This window comes from Manacus candei, unplaced genomic scaffold, assembly GCF_025592945.1.
Source record: "Manacus candei isolate 608988 ecotype Guabito, Panama unplaced genomic scaffold, ASM2559294v1 h1tg000060l, whole genome shotgun sequence".
NCBI lineage: Eukaryota > Metazoa > Chordata > Aves > Passeriformes > Pipridae > Manacus > Manacus candei.
This window is the reverse complement of record NW_026138108.1, coordinates 2394597-2421735: the sequence shown is the minus strand read 5'-3', so window position 1 is coordinate 2421735 and position 27139 is coordinate 2394597. Positions and strand designations below refer to the sequence as shown.

Sequence of the window (27139 nt, the reverse complement as noted above, 5' to 3'; positions counted from 1 at the left end):
GGGTATCTGCATGTTCCTCACTAGCTCTGAAAACTGATCCAAAAACTGCCAGGCCTGGGATAAGCACAAGGAACACCAGCTTCCCACATAAGGCATGTGTTCTCTGCCTGTACTGACTCCATAATGACTATGTTAACTGAAAATCAAGCTGTCATGTCACAAGTCCTCAGCTGTATTTCTTCAAAAAGCAACACGATGCTAATCTTACAGTAAGTGGGTACAGAAATAACAATGTTTTGGTGCATGTGACACTTCTCTAATGTCTATTTTATTTTCCAGAGCTCACTCTAACGTGAATTCATGTCAGGGGAAAGAAACCTAAGTGGGATGTCAGGAACTTGTCCTGGAGTTTACTCGAGGAGAGTCTTGAACAAACGACACAACAAGAGCTGTGCAACAGACACAGCATTGGCTCTGTGCGAGGAACATGAGAATGGATCAATAAGAACACAGCAAAATTCTGGGCTATTATTCAAGAAAATACAAAATTTCTAACACATGAGAAAATGTTTCATTTAGCATTACACAGACAAAGGTAAATGTCAGCACAAATAAAAGGAATTCTCTTCACAGAACAGGGAGTAGACCCCGTAGAAAACACAGAAGTCTGCTTTTTCCTGCCGTGAAGTCCCTTCTGTTTTCCCCAGACACATTGCAGGCATTGCTGTCAGCAGTACATATACCTGATCCTTGTTGATCCAACAGCTGTTGGTCCTGGAATAGGCCTTTGCTGGCTGGTGCAGCTAGCAGGCTGGTGCTGCCCTTGGGATCCAGAGGCAGACAGCATCTTGTGCAGGCTCAGGAAAGCAAGTTCTTCGTCAAAAGGCTGGGCTGAATTTTCTTTATGAGCCCTTGACTGGCATCGCTGTGTACACTGCCTGTCCTCCTCTTGGCTGGGTATTTTTAGGCATCTTACCCTGTGGTTTCTTGTTTTCCAGGATCCTGCTGCAACACTCATTAAAGATGCAGGCAAAGGGCTTTTTGGAGGGGATGGAATTAAACAAGGGTTTGGTTTGGAGAACACTGCACCCTCCTGAGTCTGTGATGAACCTGAAACAGAGTGAAAAGTACAGTGACTTACCAGTTCATCTTACTCCTACACGACTAATCCAGTGAGTCGTTTTGGAGATGCTGTGTGATGGAGATGGGTGGGCAGATGTGTCCTGGGGCACACAGTGATGCTGGCCTTGTTGAACTGATTCCTCTGATAGCCAGGGGTTTGGGTTCCTTGGCAGCCTCCCTGCCAGTTCTGCTGGTGATGTGCCAAGCACCACAACCGCTCACAAGCCATGCAGAGCTCAAGAAAGACAGACCAGCTCACCCGCCCTGCTGTTCTCAGGCAGGATCACACCTGCATCATTCCTGGCCAGTGTTTGCACTGACTTTTTCAAATACCTGAGGACTCCTTCCAGCGATCTGAAGTGCAAGGCACAGGAATAATCACACATGAGTGGATCTACTTTTTTCTATTTGGCGCAGAGATCATAGAATCTCATAATTTTGAGATTAGCTTTAAAATTACAGAAAGTGCCTGACTGCCAGGGAACATACTGCACTACATGCAGGGCTACTATTTGGCTCTTCGTATTTCAGCCCATGTAATCTTCAGGTGCAGCATACAGAGAAGAAAAAACTTGTTGCTAACTTATATAATGAGCATGCATATATGCTTAAAACCATTCTATACATAGCTGGGATCTGATTGCTCTTGTCTATTGAAAGAACCAACCATTCTATATATAGCAGGGATCCAATTGCTCTTGTCTATTAAAAGAACCAACTGTACCTAAGTGCCTAATGTGCAGGGTCCAGGGCAGGAACATAATCTAAAGAATGTGCCATAAAAAACCCAGGCCCATAAAGTTCAGCTTGGTAGCTCCTAGTTGATGGGGATGTATTTTACTAGCTAGGTAACCACATAAAGCTGGTATAAAATTTTCACTGAACAGTTTGCATAATATTATGCTTTTAAAATGTCTAAACTTCATAGGGTTTTTGAATTTGTTTTTAAGTATAGACACATTGAGAGACTGGTATGCCTGACTCAAGAGCCTGAAATAACATTCAGTGCCTTCCAAAGAGTGCAGTTTATATGGATCTGATGCTGCAAACACACTGCGTAAGAGTGGCTTTACTCAGATGACTTGTCCTTTTCTGGTCAGAAGGATTGCTTCCAGCAACAAGTTCTTCTGTGACAAACTCACATTGGGTAGGACACACTTCTGCTTTTGATTTGGGATCTGGGTCATTCACCCCTGCCACCTTATATAATAACAGATTTCAAACCATTCCATCATTTCCCAGCAGATTTGGTTACAAAATGGTCAGATCTATGCCCATCCATTCACTTTCTTAGTACTATATGGCATGACACTGGTACATTGTGAGATGTTTGTGACATTGCCTTCTCAATTTACAAAGATGATGAGACCATAATATTCAATCTAAAGAAATAACATAAAATGTAAAAAGATAACATTAAATCTAAAGATACTATGAGATCATAATCTTAAGTCTTCTGTGGTCACTGGACAATAGGCCATTCCTTTAGATTTTTCCAAACAGCTTCTGTTGTTGTTAAGGAGATATTGTTTACATCACTGTTAATACACACAGAGGCTTTGAATAGTTTAATGATATTTCTGGGGTTTTTTTCCCAAATATATTGTATTTTTCCAAATTTTAATAGATCCATTTTTGCCCTTGAAAGAAATGTAAAATGAAAACTCATGTGCTTTTATTTATTGAGCAAAAAGAGTTATTATTAACAATAGAAGAAGATTTAAGTTGTAATTTTGTGAGGTCCTCTATTTGATATGTATAATAATAACAGTTATTAACGTTTCTGATATTCTTAAAGACAATATTCAACAAATGTTCATTCATATAAAGGCAATTTCAGAGAAGCCTTTGGTTTTGTTCCTGAGTAGAAGAGCATGTTTTGGTTTTAAACTCTTGAGACCAAGGGAAGATCTCATTACAGGTCTACAACTTCCTTGAGAGGGGAAGAGGAAGGGCAGGCACTGATTTCTTCTCTGTGGTGACCAGGGACAAGACCCGAGGGAATGGCCTGAAGCTGTGTCAGGAGAGGTTTAGGCTGGACATTAGAAAAAGGTTCTTCGTCCAAAGGGTGCTTGGGTACTGGAACAGGCTCCCCAAGGGAAGTGGTCACAGCACCAAGCCTGATAGAGTTCAAGAAGTGTTTGGACAATACTCTCAGGTACCTGGTGTGACTCTTGGGAATGGCCCTGTGCAGGGCCAGGAGTTGGATTCAATGATCCTTTTGGTCCCTTCCAACTCAGCATATTCTGTGATTCTGTGATACCTTTAGTTGCATATCTTTCCAGAATTCCCAGTTGCCCAGTTGCACCTTAATCATTAGCTCAGTCATTATTTACATCAATGCCAACTGAGTTCAAATATAGCTCAGTTGGAATGACAGTATTTCAGACTCACCCAGCACTGTCATGAATTAATGACACAAAGTAAAAGACAGAGGCATGTCCTTCCTCTATACTTGATGCTAAATTAGTGTAAGATCACCTTTGATCCTCTTAATTCTGCAGATCCGTGCTGAAATATATCAGCTGATGGTCAACACAGCTGACCACCATGTCCTGCTTAAAAACTGGAATGGATTATTTAGGTTCTGGCTCTGCAATGGTATTTCCAAATGACTCCTCTAGAGCACAGAAGCCACATCTCATAAAACACTGCAGTTACCAATACACATATCTACAAACAGTAGCCTGTGTTACTAGCCTGATGCTAACCCTTCCCCAGGGGTTTTCGTCCAGTACCTGAGGAAGACTTGGAGAGACTGGAGTGGCAAGAAGAATCAAGTGAAATCCTTTCAACGAGGTCCTCATCATAGGCCTTCCTGAACTCATCTTCAGAGCTGTCAGTCAGGCTGCAGTTTTCACCCTCTTCCTCATGATTAAGAATTACCTTTGATGCTTGGCTGGCTTGTTCTTGCTGACCTGTTTGCAGGCACCTGGACAACATCAAGTATCCCATCTTTAGTTAGACCTTTGAGTGGGTTTATGCAGCCGTCAAGTGCAGTTGGCATGGCCACTCAGGCAAACACCTAGGCAGTAGATTTAGTTATCCACTCTTATTTCACACTTTTTGGGTGATATGAAAAATAATTCTAATTGGATCAGCCATCTAAGATGCCTGTGTCTGATTATCTGAAAGTGTCCTAAAGTTAACCAGGAGAAGTGGGGCAGATTTAAAATACTTCCTAGTAAAGTAAGCTCAGAGAAATAAACCCATTTTTACTTCCAAAATAACCATTACTTGCCTGTGAGATGGGGGAATCTCAGCATGATATTTGTCTTTCAGCCTTTCATTTGGTTAGGCCAATGTGCTGCTTGAAGAAAACCTCAACAACTTTCAGCTCTTCTACTGTCTGAAGGTAGACACTGTCAGGGCCAAGAATGGCTTACCAGTTATAAAAAGTCATTTCCCTGCTCTGGCTAAGGAAGTGAGCCCACCCTGCCTATGCTGGACTTCAGTTTGCTCTAGAGAGAGGTCAGAGGGTTTTTCTTCCTCGACCAGATGCTCGAGGCAGGAGGACAGATGGAAGGATTGCCAGCCTGTTCCAAAGCAGGGACAGGAAGGCAGGAGGCCAAGACTATCCCTCGAAACAGCCACCAGGTGGCCAAAGCGCTTATTTTATTTTTGCAGGAGAAAATGAATACCGACTTCATTGCACGACAGGAACTCTCCCGCGGTCTCACCTCTTCTGCTGCTCTCTCCATACTCTCAGTTCAGAGGACACATTTTCCTGGTGCACATCTTTTCCTCCTCCAGAGCCATAAACGTTTTCTGTCCTCAGACTGCTCAGTTTCAAAGGGCTCACTGCAGGTGGCTGTGAAAATGACAGAAGTTATCTTGATAACTTTGGGAACTCTCCCCAGCTCTGTTCCTAGATGTGGATTTTAGAAGGCATTAAAGTTCAGGTACCTCTGAGTTTTTAGATAATCCCTCACCATTTTCTTACCCTTCAGTTTTAACAAGTCTCACACCACAGTCACGTGCTGTTACAGCCTGAGGAACCCAGGGCAGCAGTGACAAAACTGTTGATTTACATTTCACTGGCATATAAGCCTGTATCATCTATACCAATAAACATATTAAGACTGGTACCACAGAAACTGCATCATTCAGTATATGACCACAGTCCCATTCCACATCCAGTTTATAACACAGTAATTCACTCAAATGTTCAAATTTTTTTCAGAAAAGCTTCCAGCGCTCAGGCAGTGGCAGGGGAAAGACAAGAGTGGGATATATATTTTTTCACGCAGTTCTTTAACATCTGTTGTCAGGCTGCTGACAGTGCAGTGATGCAGGTGTCCTGTGCATGCTGTCTCCCTGATTTAGCACAGCCTGTTTAAACCTGCACTCGTGTCTGTGCTGTGTTGAACCTCAGGGCCCACAAAGTGTGACGAGACGGGCTGCACCCCGTTACATACATGGGTGTCCTCTCACTAAGCTACTGCTGAAATGAGCAGGCTGACCCGCAGGGCTGGGCTACCACCCCACTGCCAAGAGGCACAAACTTTGGCTTTGTGTTTGTTTAGTCAACGGGAACGACCTTGCAGAATTAGCAATCTGACTATTTATGCCAACATCAAAGAACCAATGAAGTCTTTTGCTTAATAACTGTTGTAGAAATACCATCAAATTTTGTAATCCTGTCTTGCACTTTGCTCACTGCAGGATGATAAAGAAATCTGCCACCAGCAGCTGGTATGTGATTTTCACGTGTTCCTTTACAGGTGATGGTTAACTGCTGCTAGCACATGGGCACGTCCAACATCACGGCAAGAGACCCTCTGTCCTCCTCAAGGGCAATAGTATGTTGTGGGGCTTTTGGGTAACAGAAGAGAGTGAGCTGACACAAGCCACATTGGGAGTTCAGTTTATCCCAGGATTTGTGGGGGTCACCAGGCAGGAATATGAAGTCTACAAGAGAAACATACACCTAGTTTTTGCCTCCTTTCACGAAGGGCCTTGGTGGGGTTCCCACATATAACTTGACTGAGTCCTAGGAAAGAGAGGAAAAAAGAAAACATTTTACTCCAGTGATTAACAAATGATGCAGTCTTTGAAATCAGTCAACTTTTTCCAAATGTGCCCTCAGCTGATTGACTCTGCATTGCTTCATCTCATTCATCATCCTGAGTCCCACCTATAGCAAGAACTGAGGAGGGACTGGCATCTGAGAGAAGCAGACCACAATGCCTGGAAACAAATAACATCTTCCTATCTAATCTGCACTCTGTGGAGTGGTGGAGTTGCACCATCAAGTTGCTTCCAGAAGCCAGGGAAGGATGTCTTGGGAAGTGCCAAATATTGTACCGTAAGTGAACTTCCTCTCTACTGACTTTTTAGTACTTCCAGGTGACCAGGGCAAGACGAGCAGCGGAACACCTGTGTTTTGGGCTAGTCTGTAGATCAGGTATGTGAAGTTAAGGAACTGACTCCTTTTGCTAGGGGATCAACCACAGTAAACACAAAAGAAAGTGCTCGTTGACCGCAGCAATGCTGCTGCAGTATGAGACTGCAGAACACATAGCCTGAGCATGTGATCCAATGGGGAGTGAAGGAGCATCACCGCACCTTTATACAGGACTACCTTGGACCACATTCCTGTGACTGAACAGGATGTGACCAGGTGTTAGTCTGTAGCAGTTCTTGGTCCAGTGAGCCCCAGCTAGGCTGACATATTAAAGGGCTGAGCAGGACAGCTTCGATGAAGTATGAAAGGCAAATGTCAGCAAGGGAGCACCACTGCAGTATGGGGCTGTCAGGAGGGACAGCAGCATATGATGCATGGGGGTGAGGGGTGAAGAATGGGCAACTTTCACCTTCTGCTGCAGGAGGAAATAAAGGAAAGCTTACAATAGAGCAGGTGAGTCTTTCTTGGAAGAAAACATATGCTGAACCTGATCTAGCAGTGACATGGGTGGATGGTATTCAAAGCACCCAGGCTTTCATCAGTACTAATAACATTCAGAAGGAGGTGGAGGTGTGGGAAAGAACAGGATTAAAAACACATTACCATGTGTCAAATCACTGGAGTCATCTTCTGAGAACAGCATATCAGAAACAGCAGGATCTGGAAGAGGACGGCTACCATATAAGCAGTGGGCATCGCTAAATCTCCCTACATTAGCAGACCACTGTGCATTTCCAGGTCTGGAAGCTGTTGGGGGTCTTGGGCCACATCCAGACTGCCTTGCTACTGCCCCAAGATACGGATCTAAAAGAAAGATTTCACTAGTGAAAGCACAGTTGTGTAAGGCTTCAAACCACACCATCACTGTACATAGCCAATATAACTGGCTGCTGCACATTTGAAGCTATAGGGCACAGAAAAATATGTAATTGCAGCTAAAAGAAACATGCTGGAATGGATCAAGCCTAGAGAAAGAGGGTTTTCTGTGCTGCACACAAGCCATTCTGTTATTTGCAGATGGCAGAATGTGGGATGCCCAATCAAAGTAATATCCCTTTCCCACTCTTCTTTTGCTCTGGGTAACCAGGGACAGACTACTGGGGTCAGGAACTGCTCTGTGCTCACTATCCACCTCTGGTTGTCCCACAGGTGAATCTGGATGCATCCAGGGCTCTGCTACTTCCCCTGCCCACATGCCCAGGATAAGTGTAAGCTGCCTCTCATTTGCTGCTCACTTGCCCATGGGGGAACCATTGCAGACTTGCCACAGGCACAGCCTAAGCTCCCAGTCTTAAAATACGTTGCTTAAATGCCAAGGCACAACACAGATGGTTATGGCCACCTTACCAGAGCAACTAGACAATCAGGGCAAACTGTGTACCAGGAGTTACAGAAATCTGGGGATGGCAGTGATAAGTTTTTCCAGTACTGCCTCAGAGACAGATACTTCTCTACCACAGAAAGAAAGGTGAAAACTGCATTTTTGTAATGCTACAGGACAGTGTGAATTACAAAAGCTAGCAAAGGCACTCAGAGCCTTGTCCTCTTACCTGCCCAAACACTGGCTGTCCTGGGAGCACAGCACAGATGTAAGAACAGCATATGCAGCCAATAACCCACAGAAGAGTGAATTTCATTTCAGTGCCTAGATGAATAACGCCTTTGTAAAGGGTTGAGCATCTACCAGCTCCACAGTGAGCCATCAGCTCCGTAATAATAGGGCCATTTCCTTAAGAGCTGAGTGTCTTTAATGTATCTCAGCCACAGTTGTTAACACAAACTCATGAAATACACAGCACGTGAAAAGTATCCAAGTCAATATTGGTATAGGAAAGAAAAAATATGGCAATGTCTGAACCTGACGATATGAGCTCATCATTTAGAGCTGACAGCAAGAAGATAAGTCTGGTTACATGAGGAAATTACATGAAATCACAATTTTGTGCTCTGTCCCTACTGTTTCTGTCAGCAAACTTTGTTAACTAGTTTTCTGAACCACAGGTGATGTTACCAAAGTAGGATCACTGAGGGATCAGATTTTAATGGATTTTTTCTCTACCACAACTACTATTACAACTAATGATTTGGACCCATAGGGATTAAATAAATGACAAATGTATGTACTTATTCCAAAACAGATTAAATTTTTAATGGAGTACAATTGGCAGGCAAACCACAATTGAGGGGTGGGGGGCTAGGAAGCCAACTGCATTGCCCACACTAATGGGAAGCAACAGGAGCAGTTATAGGAAATACTTTGCAATATTTAATGGTATGTGGTAAAGTGCATGTAGCATGACACTTAAAGCATGGACATCTGAACTACTACCAAGGCTATAGGTAAGGGGACAACAGATTTACTTTCAAACCATTTACTCTCTACTAATGAATGCAATGGACTCAATCACAGTGGAAGAGAAAATAGAACAGATCTCTTATGAGACCATGCAATCCTGATGGGATGTTGCTACCACTGAGGGGTGATGACCGAATTCCCTTTCCTATTATTAAATTGGAATAGGAAATACTACTACATACATGCTACGTGGGATTAACTGTTCCCATGGAAAGGGATGTGAACAGCTGTTATCGAAACATTCCTTTCCAAGCTTTGCTTCTTCCTATCATGCAGAATGAACCCTAAGTACAGGCTCCCAGCTACTGCTGGATTTGCTTGATGTTCTATAAGTTTTCTGCATTTTCCTGATCTTGATACCCATCTTAGGACAACTTTCATTTAAATCTGCACTGTTATCTGCTGAATTAAAACTTTCTTACTTCCCAGGTGAAGAAGACAACATCCTTTGTCCCTTCACTATAATTAAATGTTGGCTTTGAAGAGGCCAGCTTGCTCTTCATCTTTCTTTCTTCATATCACATAACCTGAAAAATGAACCCCAGTAGGAAACCTGTCATACCTAACCACGAAATGTCTCCAGCTAAACCACCTTCCTTGATGGAGTCCTTGATGATCAGACGATCTTCATACATCTTCTTGGAAGGAAGGGGAACAGTCTGGCTTGCTGGTATTTTGTCCAAATACTTCAAGTGGGGAATAAGTTTTTTTACTTCTGCTCTGTAATTATAACCTGGTTCCTGAAGAAATTGAGAAAGTGGTCAGTTTAAGAGCCTGTGGACTTTCACCAGGAGCACAGCACTCTTCAGTTTGTATGACTGCCATATAACTTGAAAAGTTTTCTATGAAGCAAACCTATTCATCTCATTTGACAGATACAAATACAGTCAGGAGTTTAATTTCACTGTGCTTTCTCCTCACATAATTTCTACTTCAGTTGATCATGAACATGTCCTGAGCAGTGCAAAGACCTGGCCTTCACCAAAGGCTCATTTGCTGTTTACCTACTGATGACTTTGGCATTTGTCTTTGTTATATTATGTATAATTTGCAAAAGTATAGAAGGCCAGTGATGCCCATGGAAAGCCTGGGCACCCTCGGCACTCAGCCAGTCTGTCTCCCTGCTTTTGTGATTCTCTGGTTGTTGCATCAATACTCAGGTGATAGGAAGACTTGAAAACATATTATGAGTGTTGCCACACCAGCTGATGGGAAAAGAAAGAGCATTTTCACGGCTCGGGTTTTTAGGCACAACCATAAATCATCTACAGTCAATGAACTGCACTGATTTTCTGGGGCAGTCTTCAGGGGTTTGGTGTCTGATTTTACACACTGCTAGAAGCGAAGGCTTACTTCAAACTATCTTTTTTTCTGCAAGAGGCAGCATGCCAACAGCAGGTGCACAGAAGACTAAAATGGGCTGCAGTTGGGTTTCTTTTCTGTGTGCTGGAAAAACAATATGATTGTTCCTGATGCAAAAGGCCTCAGTGTGACAGCCATGGGGAAAGCACTGGTGTAGCCCCTCTCTGCATGCGTAGGTGGAGCTGACAGGTTATAAAATGATTCATGAGCTCAGAGCTGGGGGACCTCTGAGCAGCAAGGCCAATCCAGAACAATTACATCTGTGCTCAGAGCACAGTGCAAATTGGCTGTTTTGGTGGATTCCAGCAGTAGAAAGAAATCTTCTTGTCGTACCTTCACCTTTGGGAAAACTTAAAAATACCTCAGGGCTAACTGGGCTGTACTGGTTTGCAGTGGGAATATGTTTGGTTAAAGCAGTCTTGGATTACAAAAGGCAGCCAACGGTCTTGCAATCTCTTCTACTAAAAAAACTATAAAGGCAGAGTGGACTACTAGTAGCAGAATAAAAATTGACAGCTACCTACAGATCAACTGCTTAACCCAGGTAAATGTTACACTTCTCGGGACATTGCATGTCATATTAGAAAACCCCACAAAGTCCTCATTCAATACAGAGTTGCCACAAACAAGTGTTTCTGTGGGACCTGACAGGCTGGATGCTCTCTCCCTTTGTACGGTGCAGCACTGACGCTGGCAGAGGGAACTCACCAAACAAAATGTGTTTGCTGTTGTTAAGAGGCAGACACTAATTTTCTCTAACTAAGCCTTTAATCCTAATTTAGAAAATGATTCAACCATTCACGGCTAAAGCCACTTTCCAGCCATGTCCTGTTGGAGAGAAGAATCATGTTACGTTCATGTTACATTACTGTAACAGAGGCTGCAGAATTTATGATCAGGGTTGCTCTTGGCTTAGATAACAGGGGAAGATGAGCTCATCTGAAAATCAAATCACAGGGAGCAAACAGGCCATCTGAAGAAAGAACAGTAAATTTAGTTGGACCATTCTGTAGATTACAAGTAAATAAGTAGGAGAGCTTATACAGAGCTGCAGCAAGGGCCAGACTTGTAGTAGAAGACTTGTGGAAGGAGCTTGAGAAATTAGAGCTAGCCATCTAGGGCACACCAAAGTAAGCCCACATCTATTCTTTTCTATATTTCGAGTGGCTTTTCTATACCCTGAAGAAATGTAAACATCAGTTGAAACCACAAAAGCAACAAAGTCCATGGAGAAACTCTTGGCAGCCAAGGGCTGGATCTACTTTGTAACCACCTGAGGGCAAAGCAGCTTCCCAATACAGACACTGGGTGGGAGACTAGAGTGAACTCACAGTCTGTCTCTGCTACAACTCAGTGTAAAACACACAGTTGTGCAGACTCCCTCAACAAACTCTGCCTGGCATTTGAACGCAACTGTTTGCACAGAAGTAGAGACAGCCATTCTGTGTGAAGACGAGCAGTAGAGCACACCACCACATACCACTCCTCTTTGCACTCCTGTTATGTGACAACATGCAACAGCATCCCAAGGACTGATTTCCTCCTCTGAACAAGCCACAGGAAATCTGACATTTCTCCATTACAAGTATATTTAAGGACTGAAGATACCAAACGAAAACTACATCCTCCAAAATCGTCATTTGCATTGAGCAGGAATGACAACGGAGTAGAATCAGACTTTCTGCACCATTAGGACATCCTGCACTATTTCCATGGTAGGAAGCTATAATAAGGAAGTGTCAGAAGTTGTATTTAACTTCACGGGAGTAAAAAGAATAAATAGACATGCTTTGTCCATCACTAGCAGGCAGTGCTTTCTTACTGTGGGAACATGTTTTTTTCCTCTCATGATTGCATCTTCCATAACGAAGGAATGTTGATGGAGAAATTATTTTGATTACAAGTAGTTACAAGTGTGGTCTCTTAAGTATACTTTCACCATTTCAAAAGAGAAAGGCAAGTATATAACATTTTCTCTTGAATTCCAGAGAGGAAAATTATGACAGCTAAAGAGCTGCCTTCCATGGCCCCTTTTACTGAGTGGTATGATCAAGCCAACAATTACATCTGAAAAATGCTATTAACTCATGCATCTAAAAAGTGCCAAGATTTAAAAAATACACATCTACTACATGATTGAGTTTTACTGTTAGCACCTGTTTTCAAGTCTAAGTACAGGACAAATATCAAACCTTACCTCTAAGGCAGATAAACAGCATGGGTATGATTACTTTGAAATGCATAGTGAAGCTATGGAAAATGGCACAGTGGGATCACAGTGTCAGCTCCTGCTCTGATTTTTGAACCCTGCATTACCAGTTCTTTATGGTGCCATAGGGAATTGCACCATCCTTAGTGAGTGCTGTGTGTTCCATGGCTCTGTCTGTGTGTGCATAGGCCTCTGACCTTCCAAAAGACCTGGATGCCAGTATGTTGGTGCACTGGCCATAAACAGTCAATGACATGCATTAGAAATTATGCGACCAAAATGAGGAACGGTCTTTTGTGGCCAAGTGTTTGAAACTCTTATTTTCCTCCAGTTCCCTGCTCAGTACATGCCAAGATGCTTTTTTTTAATAACCCAGTAATACTTTTTTATGAAGCAGGAGAAAGTGAAAGAGAATAATACAGCTCTGAGACTGTTCATGTAGAATTAGATCTCCCTTGCTGTGCTTTGCTTGTTGACTGCCCTGAAACCCAAATCAGATAATGTATTACTGTGTTCTCATCTTTGTGACACAGAGGATCTCATGCCCTCAACAAAATACCTCAGCAGAAATTATTTTATCATTTCAGTACGTAAGAGGTGAACCGCTGTATTTTGTATCCTCAGCTTTTTATGAAGGTCTTTTTAATCATTTGATTTTAACACTTCAGGGGAAAGGGCAACAAGCAGTTCCTACAACATAGTAGCATCATTTTCTGAGGGTTCAACTTTTGAGCATGGTGGTGTTGAAGTACTTGTTTTTGGACTGGAGAATCTCCAAAGGAAATGCAAAAGCCTCAAAAAATGGATATCTAATTACAGAATCATAGAATCACAGAATGGGGGTTGGAAGAGACTTTTGGAGATCTTCTAGTTCAACCCCTCTGCTACAGCAGGTTCACCTAGAGCAGGTTTTACAGGATCATGCCCAGGTGGGTTTTGAGTATTTCCAGGGAAGGAGACTCTACAGCCCTTTGGGCAGCCTGTTCCAGCGCTCTGTCACATTCCAAGTAAATAAGTTTTTCCTCATATTCAGATGGAACTCCCTGTGTTTCAGTTTGTGTCTGTTGCCCCTTGTCCTGTTGCTGGGCACAAGTGAAAAGAGTCTGGCCCCTTCCTCTTAACACTTGCCTTTGAGATATTTGTATGCATTGACAAGATCCCCTCTCAGTCTCCTCCAGGCTAAACAGGCCCAGCTCTCTCAGTCTTTCCTCATAAGCAAAGGGCTCCAGTCCCCTAATCATCTCCCTGGCCCTCCGTTGGACCCTCTCCAGCAGTGTCTTGTCTCTTTTGGAGCTGGGAAGCCCAGAACTGTACACAGCATCCCAGGTGAGGTCTCACCAGGGCAGCGTAGAGGGGCAGGATCACCCCCCTTGACCTGCTGGCAATGCTCTTTCTTATGCACCCAATGAAACCATTGACCTTCTTGGCCACAGGGACACAGTGCTGGCTCATGGACAGCTTGCTGTTCACCAGGATCCCCAGGTCTCCTTAATCTTCTTTTTGCTACTGATGTAATTGAACAAGCCCTTCTTGTTGTCCTTGATAACCTTTGCCAGACTAAATTTCAAGTGGGACTTAGCCTTCTTCATCACATTCCTGTATACTATATTCCTATATAGTTGAAATACTATCTTTCTGTATTCCTTACAAGTGGCCTGTATTTTCCACATTCCATAAACTTCCTTCTTCCTTTTGAGTTTTGCCAGATGCTCCATGCTCATCCATTCAGGTCTCCTGCCCCTTTGCTTGATTTCTTACTCATAGGGATCCACCAGTCTTGAGCTTAGAGGAAGTGAAGCTTGATTATTAACCAGCTCTCTTGAACCCCTCTATCTTCTAGATCCTTAACCCATGGGATTCTTCCTAATAAGTCCTTGAGGGGGCCAAAGTTAGCTCTCCCGAAGTCAAGGGTTGTAATCCTATTCATTGCCCAGCTTCCTCCACTCAGGATCCTGTACTCCATCATCTCATGGTCACTGCAGCCAAGGCTGTCCCCAACCTTTGTATCCCCAAACCAGTCTTTCCTTGTTTATCAGTACAAGGTCGAGCTGCACACCCCTCCTCGCTGGCTCTTCCACTACCTGTGTCAAAAGGTTGTCATTAGTGCTCTGCAGGAACCTCCTGGACTGTGTGTGCTCAACTGTGCTGTCTTTCCAGTAGAGATCAGGGTGAATTGAAACCTTGTGATTGGGCACATCTTGTCAGAAAAATATTGACTACTTTCTAACCCGCTGCAAGATCCCTACAGTTCAGAAGGATCCACACAGCTGGGGTCCAAGCTCATCCTTTCAGATGCCTGTTTGCACTGCAAGCAGTGAGAAGACAGATGTGAACAGCTTATTCCTAGTTTAGTCCTGTTCTCACAGGTAAGAAGGATCACATTGCTAGGAAACAGGCCCGAGTCTTTACTAGCACTCTTGTATTTAATTTGTGGTCATCTTGGACATCACGCCCATGAGACCACAAAATCAGAAATGAAAGGTGAGAAATACATCCCATGCCATTACTTAGAATGATACAATAAAAAGATGCGAAATGTTTTTCATTTCCAACTCAAAGTTAAAAAGCACTGACAAAAAATTAACACAATATGTGCAAACCAAGTCCTCACCTCTGCAGATTCTGCATTTGGCTTCAGGCAAATAAGGTTGCCCTCCACTGTCAGGTGGCTTAGCTTGCAACAAAGTCTCAAGTACTGCATCTGGTCGATGTCCTCAATATTGTTCCCTTCCAGGTCCAAAACCTCGAGGTGATCTAGCCAGGTCAGCTGGCTCAGCTCAGAGATATTGTTATAGGCTATGTAGAGTTCCTCAGCAGAAGAGAATAAATATGTAAACCACAGGCTTGCACAAGTAACACTCAAGCTTTGCAAACTGTTTTCTAATACTTGAAATACAAGATTTTACAGGATGAAATTAGCAAGGAAGTGAACATTTTTCAAGCGTGGCTGTTGTCACCCTAAACAACTGGGGCTAATATGGCAACAAACACTATGTTTTATGCGTATTCAGGATCAAACCAGACTGTTACACCTCATTTTAAAAAAGCTATATTGTAGCATCTTTTAAACATGCAATTCAAAGCATCACACCAAAGCCCTTTACGAAAACAAAGGGTGAGAACAAACACTAGAAGCAAAGAGTATCAACTGAAGATAGTTCTGAGATTGTCATTTGGCAGGACACGTGTATACTTACTTTTAGAGAGCTGCAGGAAGAGATCCCATCTAAATCTGAGAGCCCACAGCAAGCCATCCACAGGACATAGAGGTGGGACAATGAAGTTCCAAGATCCCTGATAAAAAAAATAAAAATACATCAAGCTCTATTTGAATGGATGAAGAAAGTCAAGACTTCCTTTCTTTTTACTAAGACTAGACCACTGCTACATACTTCAAATCTCACACTGTTTACAAGAAATGTCATTAAAAATGTTCACCTTCAAAAGCAGGGAATAAAATTATACCCCTCTACTCCTCTCTCTCTTAGACATCTTTGTCTAAGACATGACAACATGTCACCCTAGTTCAGTTTGATTAAGATTATTCCAAGCACTATGTTATGGTAATTCTGCCATAAATCACTGGCAGTTGCTAAAGATTAAGTGAGGTTTTCTTACGTTGGCATCCTTTGATCTACACACAGAACACATATGAACATATCTGAGCTGACTGCAGAGTCATCTCACTTTATCCTTTTACGGAGTTACCTTTCTTCTGATTTTGCAATTGAAAGGAATAGCATTCTTGCCAAATAACATTTCGAATTAGCAGAAAATTATAATCCTTTCCATCCTATTTTCCCACTCCGTAGATGTAGCAAAATATAAATAAGGGATCATTTACATGAAATCTAAACTTTCTGGCCCTAACCCAGAAAACCACATGCTTAATTCCATGTATATGTAATAGCCCACTACATTGCAATGGTGCACAATACAAAGATAATGCAAAAAAGGTGGCAAATCAAACTAGGGCCTTAATCAGCTTCCATGTTTAGTAACATTAAGTTGCATAAAGCCCCTATTCTAACATAAACAAAATATAACACTTTATCAAATCCCAAACCAACTAAAAGCCCAGAATTCTCTACTGTAGTCATGATATCAGGCTATCTGAACTAAACAGCAGGGAACAAAATATGAGGACAGTTTATCAGAGGAAGTAGAAGTTAGCATGGAGTTCACAGAACCACAGCAATGGCTGAGGTTGGAAGGGACCCCGAGAGGTCATCTTCTCCAACACCCATGCTCAAGGGGGGACTAGTTGCTTAGGTCCACATCCAAACAGTCAAATAGTTCTTAGATGGAGATTCTTGGACTTCAGAATTGTGGGTTAACTATATTTTATAATATCCATTCCTATAATATCCATTAAATTTTCTAGGGAAAATTTAAGAAGATATATGCCGTGGGGTCCCTTCTGATCTTGGAATAAAGGTAACAGTTCATATACTCATGTCTTCTCTTTATAGATGACAAAGAACAAGAGCAGCTTTGCATTGCTCTCTGAGAACATCACACAGCTTTGATACAGTTCTGCAGAAGAAAACCTGTAGGTAAACTGCCTGCTTCAGGGATACTGTGCACTCAACCAGTTCAAGAGGTCAGGAAGGAGTGCTTTAACCAGTGGAGATAGATGTATATTTGTCTGTGGCTTTTGTTGTTTCTCCACTACCTGAATACTTGGGAAGGGCCATGTCAGGAGAAAGGAGACTGCATAAGGCTGAATGGAGGATGGATGCATGGAAAAATATCCCCAGATGCCTCTCTCCTGTGATGTACCAAAACTGGGGATTTTCATCCCTCTGCCTTCTAGGGACTGATATGTCCATGGACATCATTCAGATCTATCTCACTTCATTCATCCTCTATCACTGCAGGGGCCGCAGGCATTGGGTGCCTCTAATTATCCCTTTCTTGAACACTGCCAATTTAAGTAAGCTCACAATGGATACACCATACAATGTGTTTATGCAACATTTTATAATTTTTTAAGTGCAAACAGTGCAGCTTAATTAATGGCCAGAACAAGGCAAAAAAGAAAAATCTCAGTCATACAACACATCTGTTTCTGTCTAAGGCTACTCCTCCTTACAGGAAAAAATTCCCAACTGACATAAACCACAATTTCTCCACTGAATTCTGTGCATCCAGGCAGCTTGCCTATACTGACACAAGGATGAAGAAAGGCCCCCATGCACAGAAACTCCTTTCATGTATAAATTATATGATTCCTTCTGCAAACTTTAACTTATCCCTTAGCTATATGGCAACAGGGAACACTTGCCACGGTGTCACTTCTGTGACCAGATAAACCCCTAAAAAAATTTCTTTCCAAGTCCTAATTCATATTTGCCTGACCCGAAGGATCGTAATGTCCCTGTATCTCATCACATCCCTGGCCTCGCATAAGATCTTCCAGGGACTGTTTACATTGTGTATATTTTATAAATAAAACAAAAAGGAATTCTAAGGCTTCCTTAAGGAACAGATGCCTCCCAAAGTAATATTTACAGAAAATTTATTATTAGATTTGCAAGCTGCATGCTTATAATAAGAAAGAAATTAAATTACACAAACAGAACCTACCATCAAGCAAGGACAACACATCCATAAACACAAATATGGCATTAAGAATAATATGAAGGGATTACATTGCTCATTTCATGACCCACTTCAAGCACTGAGGAGATTTTCAAATTTCAGGCTAATTTTGGTGCAGAATTTTCTTTTCTGTAAACCACTGAAAATACATAAAAGGAGGTAATCACTCTCATTTTTGTGCCATTGAAACAATGCTTTTGATAGATCTTTGTTTATTAGGCCAGCAAAACTGAAGACAATCCTAACCTGATTACTTGACATATGGTATGGTAAGACATGGTTAGTGGATTTTATTTTCATATTTTCTTTGCCTTGAATTTTCTAACTGAAGGTTTTTTGCCACAGAAGGAGATTGCAGTAATATGTTTGTTCCTAATGTTTCTCTGTCAATAAAAAGAATGCCAAAGCAGAGTAAAGAATTAATTCCCACTCAGTTTTTACACAAGGCCCCAAAGAACAGTTATCCCCCTCTAGTCCTAAAACCTTCATGCATTTGTAGGAGTCCCCTGCTTTGACTCAGAACTCAAAGACTTCCAGAGTTAAATCATATTTGCCTCTGTGTGTCACACTTTTCAGTTCCAGTGCCAACTATGGTTAAACCCAGTGGTCACAAATGGGGCCAGTCCCTACTCCCACTCTCTGGTACATCACACAGAGCACAAATTAGCTATGAATTATAAGCTAACAAGTCTTTAAGCATTCTCCTGCTGTGGACACCACCAGAAGAAGACACTAACTGAAATGACTTCGAAAACCTACTTACCTTACTCTTAACAATTTATGCTGCCAAGTGTATAGTCTGTTGGAGCCTGACTCTCCTACAGCTAACTGGTGCAAGCCAGGAGTAGCACATTTAAGGCTGATACTAATTAAAGTTTAGTATCAAAGATTAGTATCTGTATTCCAGACAAAGGAATTAGGTTGTATATCCCATATTCTGGGTAATTGCAAAAGGAAGAACTGCTGCATGTTTGCAATGCAACCCAGTGTTTGATAGCAGGGCCTTTGCTATTAGAAAAATGCTTAAACAGATACTGCAGAAAAGAAAAAAACATGGAAGCTTATGTGAAGTGGTTTCTTGTGAGGCTGAAGTTGGCTGTCTCAAAGCTCATCTTTAAGTCATGAAACAAAATACTAAGAAAGCATGAATTTTCTTGCAATTTTTGGTATTGTTTGGCCTAATTTTGCTCTCTATTTAAGGAAATGGAGTTAGCAAGCCAAGGTATCTTCTCCCCTGCCCCTCAAGAGCGGCATTCCAGCTCTTATGAAGAGCAAATGACTGCTTTCTCTCCTTCCTTGCTAACATTGTGAGAAGAGGCAAAAGGACCTTTTCCTTTGTCCAGGCCTGACTGCAGAACTAAATTCCTCTCGCTGACACTGGGGTCATGGAGCTGCTAAAGGAGCCTAAAATTCTGGATTGTGCAGTCATATTTTGGCCCTGCAGATCTTTATTCCTGCATCCGTAATGAGTCATCCCCAGTCAGAGATGTTATCACATATAAGTACATCTGCAAATATTTTATTCAGTAACTAACAAACTAATCTTTTGGAAGCTGCATGACTCACACTGCAGTATCAGAGAAAATTCCCTTGTTAATTACTAGAGAGATAACTGCCCTCGAGAGCAGGGTTGCTGTAAGGTGAAATGGTCACATAAAGCAAGCTGCTCCTGACAACCGCGTGCACCTGCATTTCTGAAAATTCTTCTGAAATATTTTGGCTGGTGAGAAGATAACTTAAGAGCTTCCAAGAGATGGGAGTGTCTCCTCTGGGACCAACTCTACTGCTGGCACATCCACCTTGGAGGCGTTAAGAGCAAAGTGAAGAGTTGTGTGAGCACGCGTGACCACCATGGGAGTGCAACTGTACACACAGGCATGTTTTCATTTATTTTAAGTGCAGAGGGTGAGATCAACCCAAACTGGGGAGATGCATCTCATGACCTTTTAACAAGAAATTGAATGAATGGGAATCTGCACTCTAATAATGACCTACTAGGGTAAACTATTTGAATATAATAATAAACTCTTAATAACAATTTATCAATGCAGTAAAGAGAGAAAATCCCCTATAATTATACACATTGTGTAACAAAACAGCCCCCCCCAAATAATCATTGGTTGAGTCTGAAATTAATGAGACACATCAGAGACCAGGGCTCTCCTGTATTAGGCATGATATAAATGTATAGAAAATTACAGCATCTATTCCAAAAACAGGGTAGAGAGCATGACTGGAAAGTTTGATAGCTGAGAGAAAAAATATGAAATATTGTACAAAGCTGGTGGTAATGGGTCATATGACACAGCACAGGAGTGCTCCAGTGATGTGCAAACAACAAAGAACATACAGAAGGAACTAGAGGATGCTGTAGAGGAAACATAGCTCCCATTAATATACACATTAGGTAATCCAATTCCAGTGAACAAATGTCCTGTACCAAGTGACATGGAAGATGGGAAGTTTACAAGAAGGGGAAAGAATTAATAAGCAAAGCCATTATATATCCTGCTCACCTCTGCTATGGTTTATTCAAGTCAGGTTTGAGGCAGAGAGATGGAGCATGGGGTGGGAATGTGTATGTCATATGTGTGGTTGTGATAAACAGAGAATTACAGCTCCTGAAGCTGCCAAACCAGAGCACACTCCACACATGCTACTCCACACACACTCCTACATGATTGCCTGCAGAACATGCACTGAATACTAGATCATGTTTTTAATATCCAAAAGCGCCAAGGAATCAACATAGACTTTAACCTTTAACCCACAAATTTGCATTTATAATTGATTTGGAGAAAATAATATTAATAAACTGAAGGATTTGAAACTTGGGTTCCAACTATCTCCAGATACTGCTGCAGGAATGGGAACTCATCAGACAGCTCTGCATTTCTGTATGGGTCTTGGCAACACCCTCCCCATTTGTGCACAACCATTTAGGATTTTTCCCACAAAATCTGATGCTCCCATCTTGTCATCACTCCCTCAGACTAGGGAGAGAGCAGAGGGGCAATGAACAGTTTGGCTTACAACACCTAATAACAAGTTTGAGAAATAATGTGTTCTTCCATTAATCCAACATCTCTGTTCTTCAGGGATTGATTTTCTCCAGCCAAAATTTTACTGGATGAAGACCAGACCTGAAGAGCCAAATCCTGCTCTTGGTTTCACCACAATAAATCTTGAATAGCTCCACTGAGCCCAGGCTACCCAGTAAACACAACAGCACAACCCTGAACACATTCATCACCTTGAAACCCACAGTTTCTTCTGGAAATTGGTTTTGAATCATTCACCTAGAAATAAAGCACTAATCCACTGAACTTGCAAACAGTGTCTCAAAGCATGTGTGCATCTGTCGAATAAATCTTCAGAAGCAATACATCTAAAATAGCCATTGATGTGGATTTTATTTTTTTAAAGGTTGGTCTGAAAAGGAACACACTGGTAATCAGAGAGATTTAGACCGTAAAAGAGTATCCAAACTACAACCTTACAAAATAAAGGAAAAAAAGAATCCAGTCTCTGATCTACAGAAATCAAGTGGAATATATCAAGCCGCACTGTGATAATGACAATATGGTCAATGTCAGCACACAATGGTTTGGTTGTACAGATAATTCTGACATCTGAAACAAAAACGTTTAAAGTCTGAATGTTTTTTAAATCAGTAACATATGTTCTAATAGGAAGCTTACATAATAGTTTCATTGTGTTCTCAAATAGCTGTATTTCAAATTGTAAAACTGATTGTATGCATGTGTTGCTTGTACTTAATCAAATCTATGACACAGCCCCCAACTCTGCAAGCAACACTGACACTACGTTCTTGTTGTCCCTGCAGTGCCCTTTCACAGTTGAACAAATGTCATACGAACGTGAAGACCCAACTTCCTTTGCAGTATTGCAGTCTTTGTCGGTTTTGTATCTGCCCTTTCAAATTCAAGTAGCAATATGCCAAAAACTGTTGGCTTGCATCTCCTCTGTCTGGCACCTTACATTGCCATGACACACAGGTTGCCTTCAGCTTCTTATGCTCCCTTGTGCCAGTGTGAACCACGGCCCAAGGTGCAAGATAACAAGCATCATGTCCCATCTTTTGCTGCCAGAAGCTCACTTTTAGGCTGAAATACCACAGAAACGTAGCACCTAATAATCTGGTCACATTCTGTCTTCTGAAGATTAGCTCCATTGGTCAGAGTATGGTGCTAATAACACCATGGTTGTGGGTTTGATCCCCGTATGGGTCACGCACTTAAGAGTTAGACTCAGTGATACTTATGGGTCCCTTCCAACTCAGAATATTCTGTGATTCTGTGCCACCTAACTGTGCAGCTTTTCAACAGTAAGGGTTCTTAAGCATAGAGACATGTTAGAGACTTCAAAAACTAAGCAAAAAGACAGTTTGCTAGGCAATTTTTAACTCATATGCTCAAACATAGGCTGAACAGAAAGCATGCATTTACCAAAGGTCTTCTTAAATAAAAGTTGTGTCTATGAAATTCTGTTTTCATATCCCCCTTTTACATGCAAATGAAGAATTTCTGTATGAACAAAAAGTTATGGCTGCCAAAGGCCTTTGCAGTAGCATGTCTCTGTTGTCCCATATTTTTTAGGTAACCTAACTATGAATAAGCAGCTGTTTTCAAAATGGGCTGCAGTGCTGATGCCCCTGGCAATATTTCTCCCAACAAACAGATTTCACTATTTTATTCCAGGGTTGTGGTATTTATTTTATTGGTTGGTTGCTTGTGTTTTAAGTTTCAAGTTTGGAAAGGGGTAAAGGTCTGGTATATTGTTTTTTTTAACCTGTGGAACTCTGCTGCACACTTTCCTGACAGAAAAATGGGTGACAGTGAGGAAATGCAACTGCCTGGTGCTGCGCAAAGGGTCAATAAATCAGGGAGAACATTCAAGGCTTCACACTTTGTCCAGCCCTTGACTCTGCCTTCTCAGCTTTGCTATGCCAAGGGGAGAAACAGCTGCTGCAGCTTTTGTGGGCCTACCAAAGCAAATGGCGATTATCAAGGAGTCGTGTGCTTTTGGCCAGCACTTTCTCTAAAGCAAAAGCCTGAAAACAAGGACAGGAGACTACCTCGCTATGGCAGTCAAAATCACAAACTTCAAGGCAGTTTGTCTTTTTTCCAGGACTAGAGTCAGAGACCACACTGGTGGTCCTGACAAGAGTACCTGAGCTCTGCCATGGACACATCTGTGACCAGTGCTTCAACCACTGCATAAAAGTCCTTGTTGCACTAACACCAGTGCCCACCTCCCTGTGCCTTCAGTAGGACGGGGATCTCCCCCTCCAGTGCTGGCAGGTGAGGATGGCCTCTGGATAGAGGAGATAACAACAGCGGAAGAACCCAAACCCAATGAGACACATCTCTGGGCCATTCCTGACTTTTTCACTTGTCATTGTTGCTTCTCATTGCCTCATTGAACTCACTGTAGCAACTGCAATAATATACCAGGTGCTATGCTACTTGCAAGCACTTTATTTGCCATGTCAGATTATACTTCATTTAAACAAAAAGTGCTTTATGAGACCAACAGGAGAGAGGTATTTGTTAGTGAAATGGAGTGCTGATACACACGCTTCTGTAACTAGTGATAATTGTGTCTACGGCAACCCAGATGTTACTTCTGTTAGAGTTAATAGAGATGAAATGTAGCTTTAATTTCAAGTGCTCTCAGTTTTAGTTGCTGTCAAAAAAACCTAGAGCAGAATAATGGGCTTGATCAATGTTGATGGAGTCAGGAACAGCAATTCCCTAACACACGAATATATATGTGTGGAAAGGATAACGTAATTTTGTGTTAATTTCCTTTTGATCATTAAAACTGCTTGTCAACTTAATTACTGCTAGCATTTTAACAGTGGAAGATCTGTTGCTTTAACTCAGCTCCCACAATCTGAAAGGAGTAGGAGTTGCCAAAGGGTGTACCTGTGGAACAAGACCTGTCCTTGATTTTTTTTTTCCCACCCTACTCCAGATCCCACCCTTGGCATAAAGCTGCATCCTAGAGATGCTGGAGAAATCCAACACACCATGGCTGCATCTCATCAGATACATTATGTCTTCCACAAGACCAAGTGAATTTTCAAATAGGAAAAAGTTGAGACACACAGTAAATAAAACTCTCACACCTACATTGTCCCTCAGTTTAGCCCCAGAGCTACTGACAGTTCCTATAGCTTTGGCAATTGTTCATTCTCATTGCTGAAAGCTTACATGTAAAAAACCCCAAAGTATAGTGAAACTGTGGTTACAGAATGAGTGAGTTACACTGAAGAATTGAATCCCACAGTGCTTTGAAATTTCCTGCATGAATAACTTTTCAGTCTCCCACATGTTGTGTGCCTGTTTCACAGTATGTTCCAGGTCTGAGTTTTGGCAGAGTAAGACAGATATATTCCAACTCTGATTTAATACAGATCTCATCCTTCAAAATCAACACTTGAAACTTTTAATGCTGCAGGGTAAGCAGAAGGAATATTCTATAAAAGATCCAAATCATCTGACAGGTTCAGTGGTGTTAACACACACACCACTAAAAAGTCCCTGAAACCTCTTTTTCTGTGTTCCAGAAAAACTGAAATTCTAGATTAGTTGACCACACACAACTACAGAATTGGATCAGCTTGGAGTAGCTGATCAGGCACATTTGTATGACATTAATGATTTTCTCCTCTGGCTGAGGATAATTTCTTTGTAACTTTTCCTTTTTTTTCCTTTTATATCTTTATATATATAATAAGAAAAACAAAAAATACAGGAGCTCACAAGCAACAGATACAGGCACAACTTGGGCCTGTGAATGTCAGGTGATTTACACCAAATTTCTTTTATCTCTCAGCCTCTAATGTTCATTCCCGATTTGGCATGACAGACTTGTCTCCATATATCCCAAGTCAAGACTTTTTCCTTAAAAAATAGCTTCTAGGGAGATTTTCTCTGCTTGTACTGGCTGCCAGATGTTCTTTTACAACAAGCAAACAAGATGCAGAAGAGAAGCTTGGGGGACCTCAGAGCCCATCAACCCGACTACTGAGGCAGACGAGACCTTACAGATTTCCATACTACCAGTGTTACTACAAGGCAGAACCTCAGCACTTACTGTACAGTAGACCAACAGACATCTCAAATCTAGTGGACATATAGCAAATTCCACACCTCATTCTTGACTTCTTTCAAACAAATTCCCACTCCAGGAGTCTCAAGCAGTAGATGTTGTAATCTCTCCTCAGTCATGGAGATGGGCCTTATGGCAGAAATGCAAAACCTCACAAGGGCTCTCAGCTGCCAGTGGTGCCACTGATCAGCTCCATTGACCAACGGAGAGGCGTCATCATGTGTGAGCAGACTAACTGTTCTCAGCGACCTCCTGCCAACAAAAGTCCCAAAAGCTCTGCATGAACAATTTCACAAAAAATTCTCCGACACATCTCGACCCCGCTTTTGACCACCTACAAACAGTTCCTTTGTAGACTAATTTGCAATGATTCCTTTGCAGGAATAACTAATTGCAATGTTTCCTTTGGGTTTGCAGGCTACCAACCATCTCATCAAAATGGTACACAGCTTTGTGCAAGAGAAATGCACACCATGCACACTTGTAACTACAGTGACAAAATAAGACTCATTAAACAAATAAGCATATTTTCAAAATCCTCCAGCATGATTTAGTAATCATATTTTAATGTGCTTCTTTTATAAAGGATAAAGTTTATGCTACTGATTCTTCCTATTTCTAGGGTCAAAACGTAATGTAGTGATAAAGCTTTTTTCTTTAAGAAGTTCTTATGGAACAAACATTACGTCTTAAAACTGGGTTTATCCTGGGATGCTGCGAAAAAGAACTTGAAAAAAAAAAAAAGGTCTGTGAGACCTTAATAGGGACAATTACTATAATTACAAATAAGGGCAAGACAAACTAAACAACAATAAGTAGAGTAAACCAAAACACTACAAGTTCTTGCCTATAGTGGGATGAAGCAGTAGGAAGCAGAGTGGCAGGACTGTGAGGCTGACAAAGCTCAAACCAGGAGATGCCACAAACGGTCTTTTTGAATACATAATCCTTCATAAAACTTCTACTGCCAGAAGTGGAGGTGATAGGTTTCATTATCAGACCTTTGTGTTCAGGTTCTCACTTCCACAACAAGAACATGCAGTGCAGCTTAAGGCAAAGGGTGAAGAATATGCGCGCATTATACATGCTGATGAAATCACAAACTTCACCTCCTAAACCACGAAGGCATTTCTGTATTTCTTTCGTGCAGCTATTGATCCAGCTACCAATGCATCTGAGAGATCTGATGCATTGTTTTAAGATGTAGAGAAAAAGTGTGCACGTATTTTAGGGTAAAAATAGCAACAGGCCCTTTGTGTGCAGTAATGCATCCACAGAAAATAAGAACAACTAAATCAGTTCCTGTGTGGAGAATATTCTATAGAAATTAGATCATAAAACTGATTGTACACTGAAATTCTATTTGTTCATTTTTTATTCATACTGCTTGGCAGTTACCAACTGATGAATAAAACCATGTAGCTTAATTTCTCCTCCAACCTGACTCGCTACCTTTTTTAAAATCAGAACTTACCTTGCATTCCAAGAATGTCATTTCCCACTGAACATAATTATTTTCAGTAAAAAACCCAACAAGCTGCAGAGAAGCAACTCTCTCGTAGGAGAAAATCAAAACAACTACAAACCCATTAAACTAATGCTGATGATTTTACTACCTATTTCCATGAAAACAATCCTTAGTGCTGGATAGCACTAAGGAAGGAGGCACCCAGCTCAAGCTGTTTTTGTGTTACTGTGTCACGATTAAATTGCTTAAAGGATCTAGACATCTGAGGTTCTGCTATGGGAAACCCAGGGCTGAGCCAGTGAGGAAAACTTGTCTGACTGTGAGTGTGGGGTGTGCAGTGAGTCAAGTGGGGCACCCGTGGGGTCACTGGAGCTGTCCGATGTGAAGGGGCTTCAGTCCGAGCAGTGAAAGTCTGGGGTGGTGTGGGAGTGTGACTGACAGTGGCTCCGGGGTGGTCAGACAGGGAAGCTTCCTTAACAGTTAGTTCCACTGGCAATGAGCTAATTACTGTTGCTTCCCAACCCTGTTCTT

General features: G+C 41.8%; 1 protein-coding gene across 11 annotated transcripts in view; it reads right to left on the bottom strand.

Moving 5' to 3' along the window:
* The window catches only part of LRRC56 (leucine rich repeat containing 56), an 85523-nt gene that overhangs the window by 5909 nt on the left and 52475 nt on the right, over positions 1–27139 (bottom strand). For 10 of the 11 annotated variants that reach the window (XM_051804353.1, XM_051804355.1, XM_051804354.1 and 7 more), the window contains 8 exons: positions 15594–15690; positions 15008–15205; positions 9388–9565; positions 7073–7273; positions 5991–6055; positions 4743–4873; positions 3801–3994; positions 684–1050 (listed from right to left, as the gene is read on the bottom strand). In XM_051804353.1, coding sequence (XP_051660313.1) covers positions 684–1050; positions 3801–3994; positions 4743–4873; positions 5991–6055; positions 7073–7273; positions 9388–9565; positions 15008–15205; positions 15594–15690 — 1431 coding nt within the window. The remainder of the gene's footprint in view (positions 1–683; positions 1051–3800; positions 3995–4742; positions 4874–5990; positions 6056–7072; positions 7274–9387; positions 9566–15007; positions 15206–15593; positions 15691–27139) is intronic. The other variant, XM_051804362.1, reaches the window with a different exon arrangement.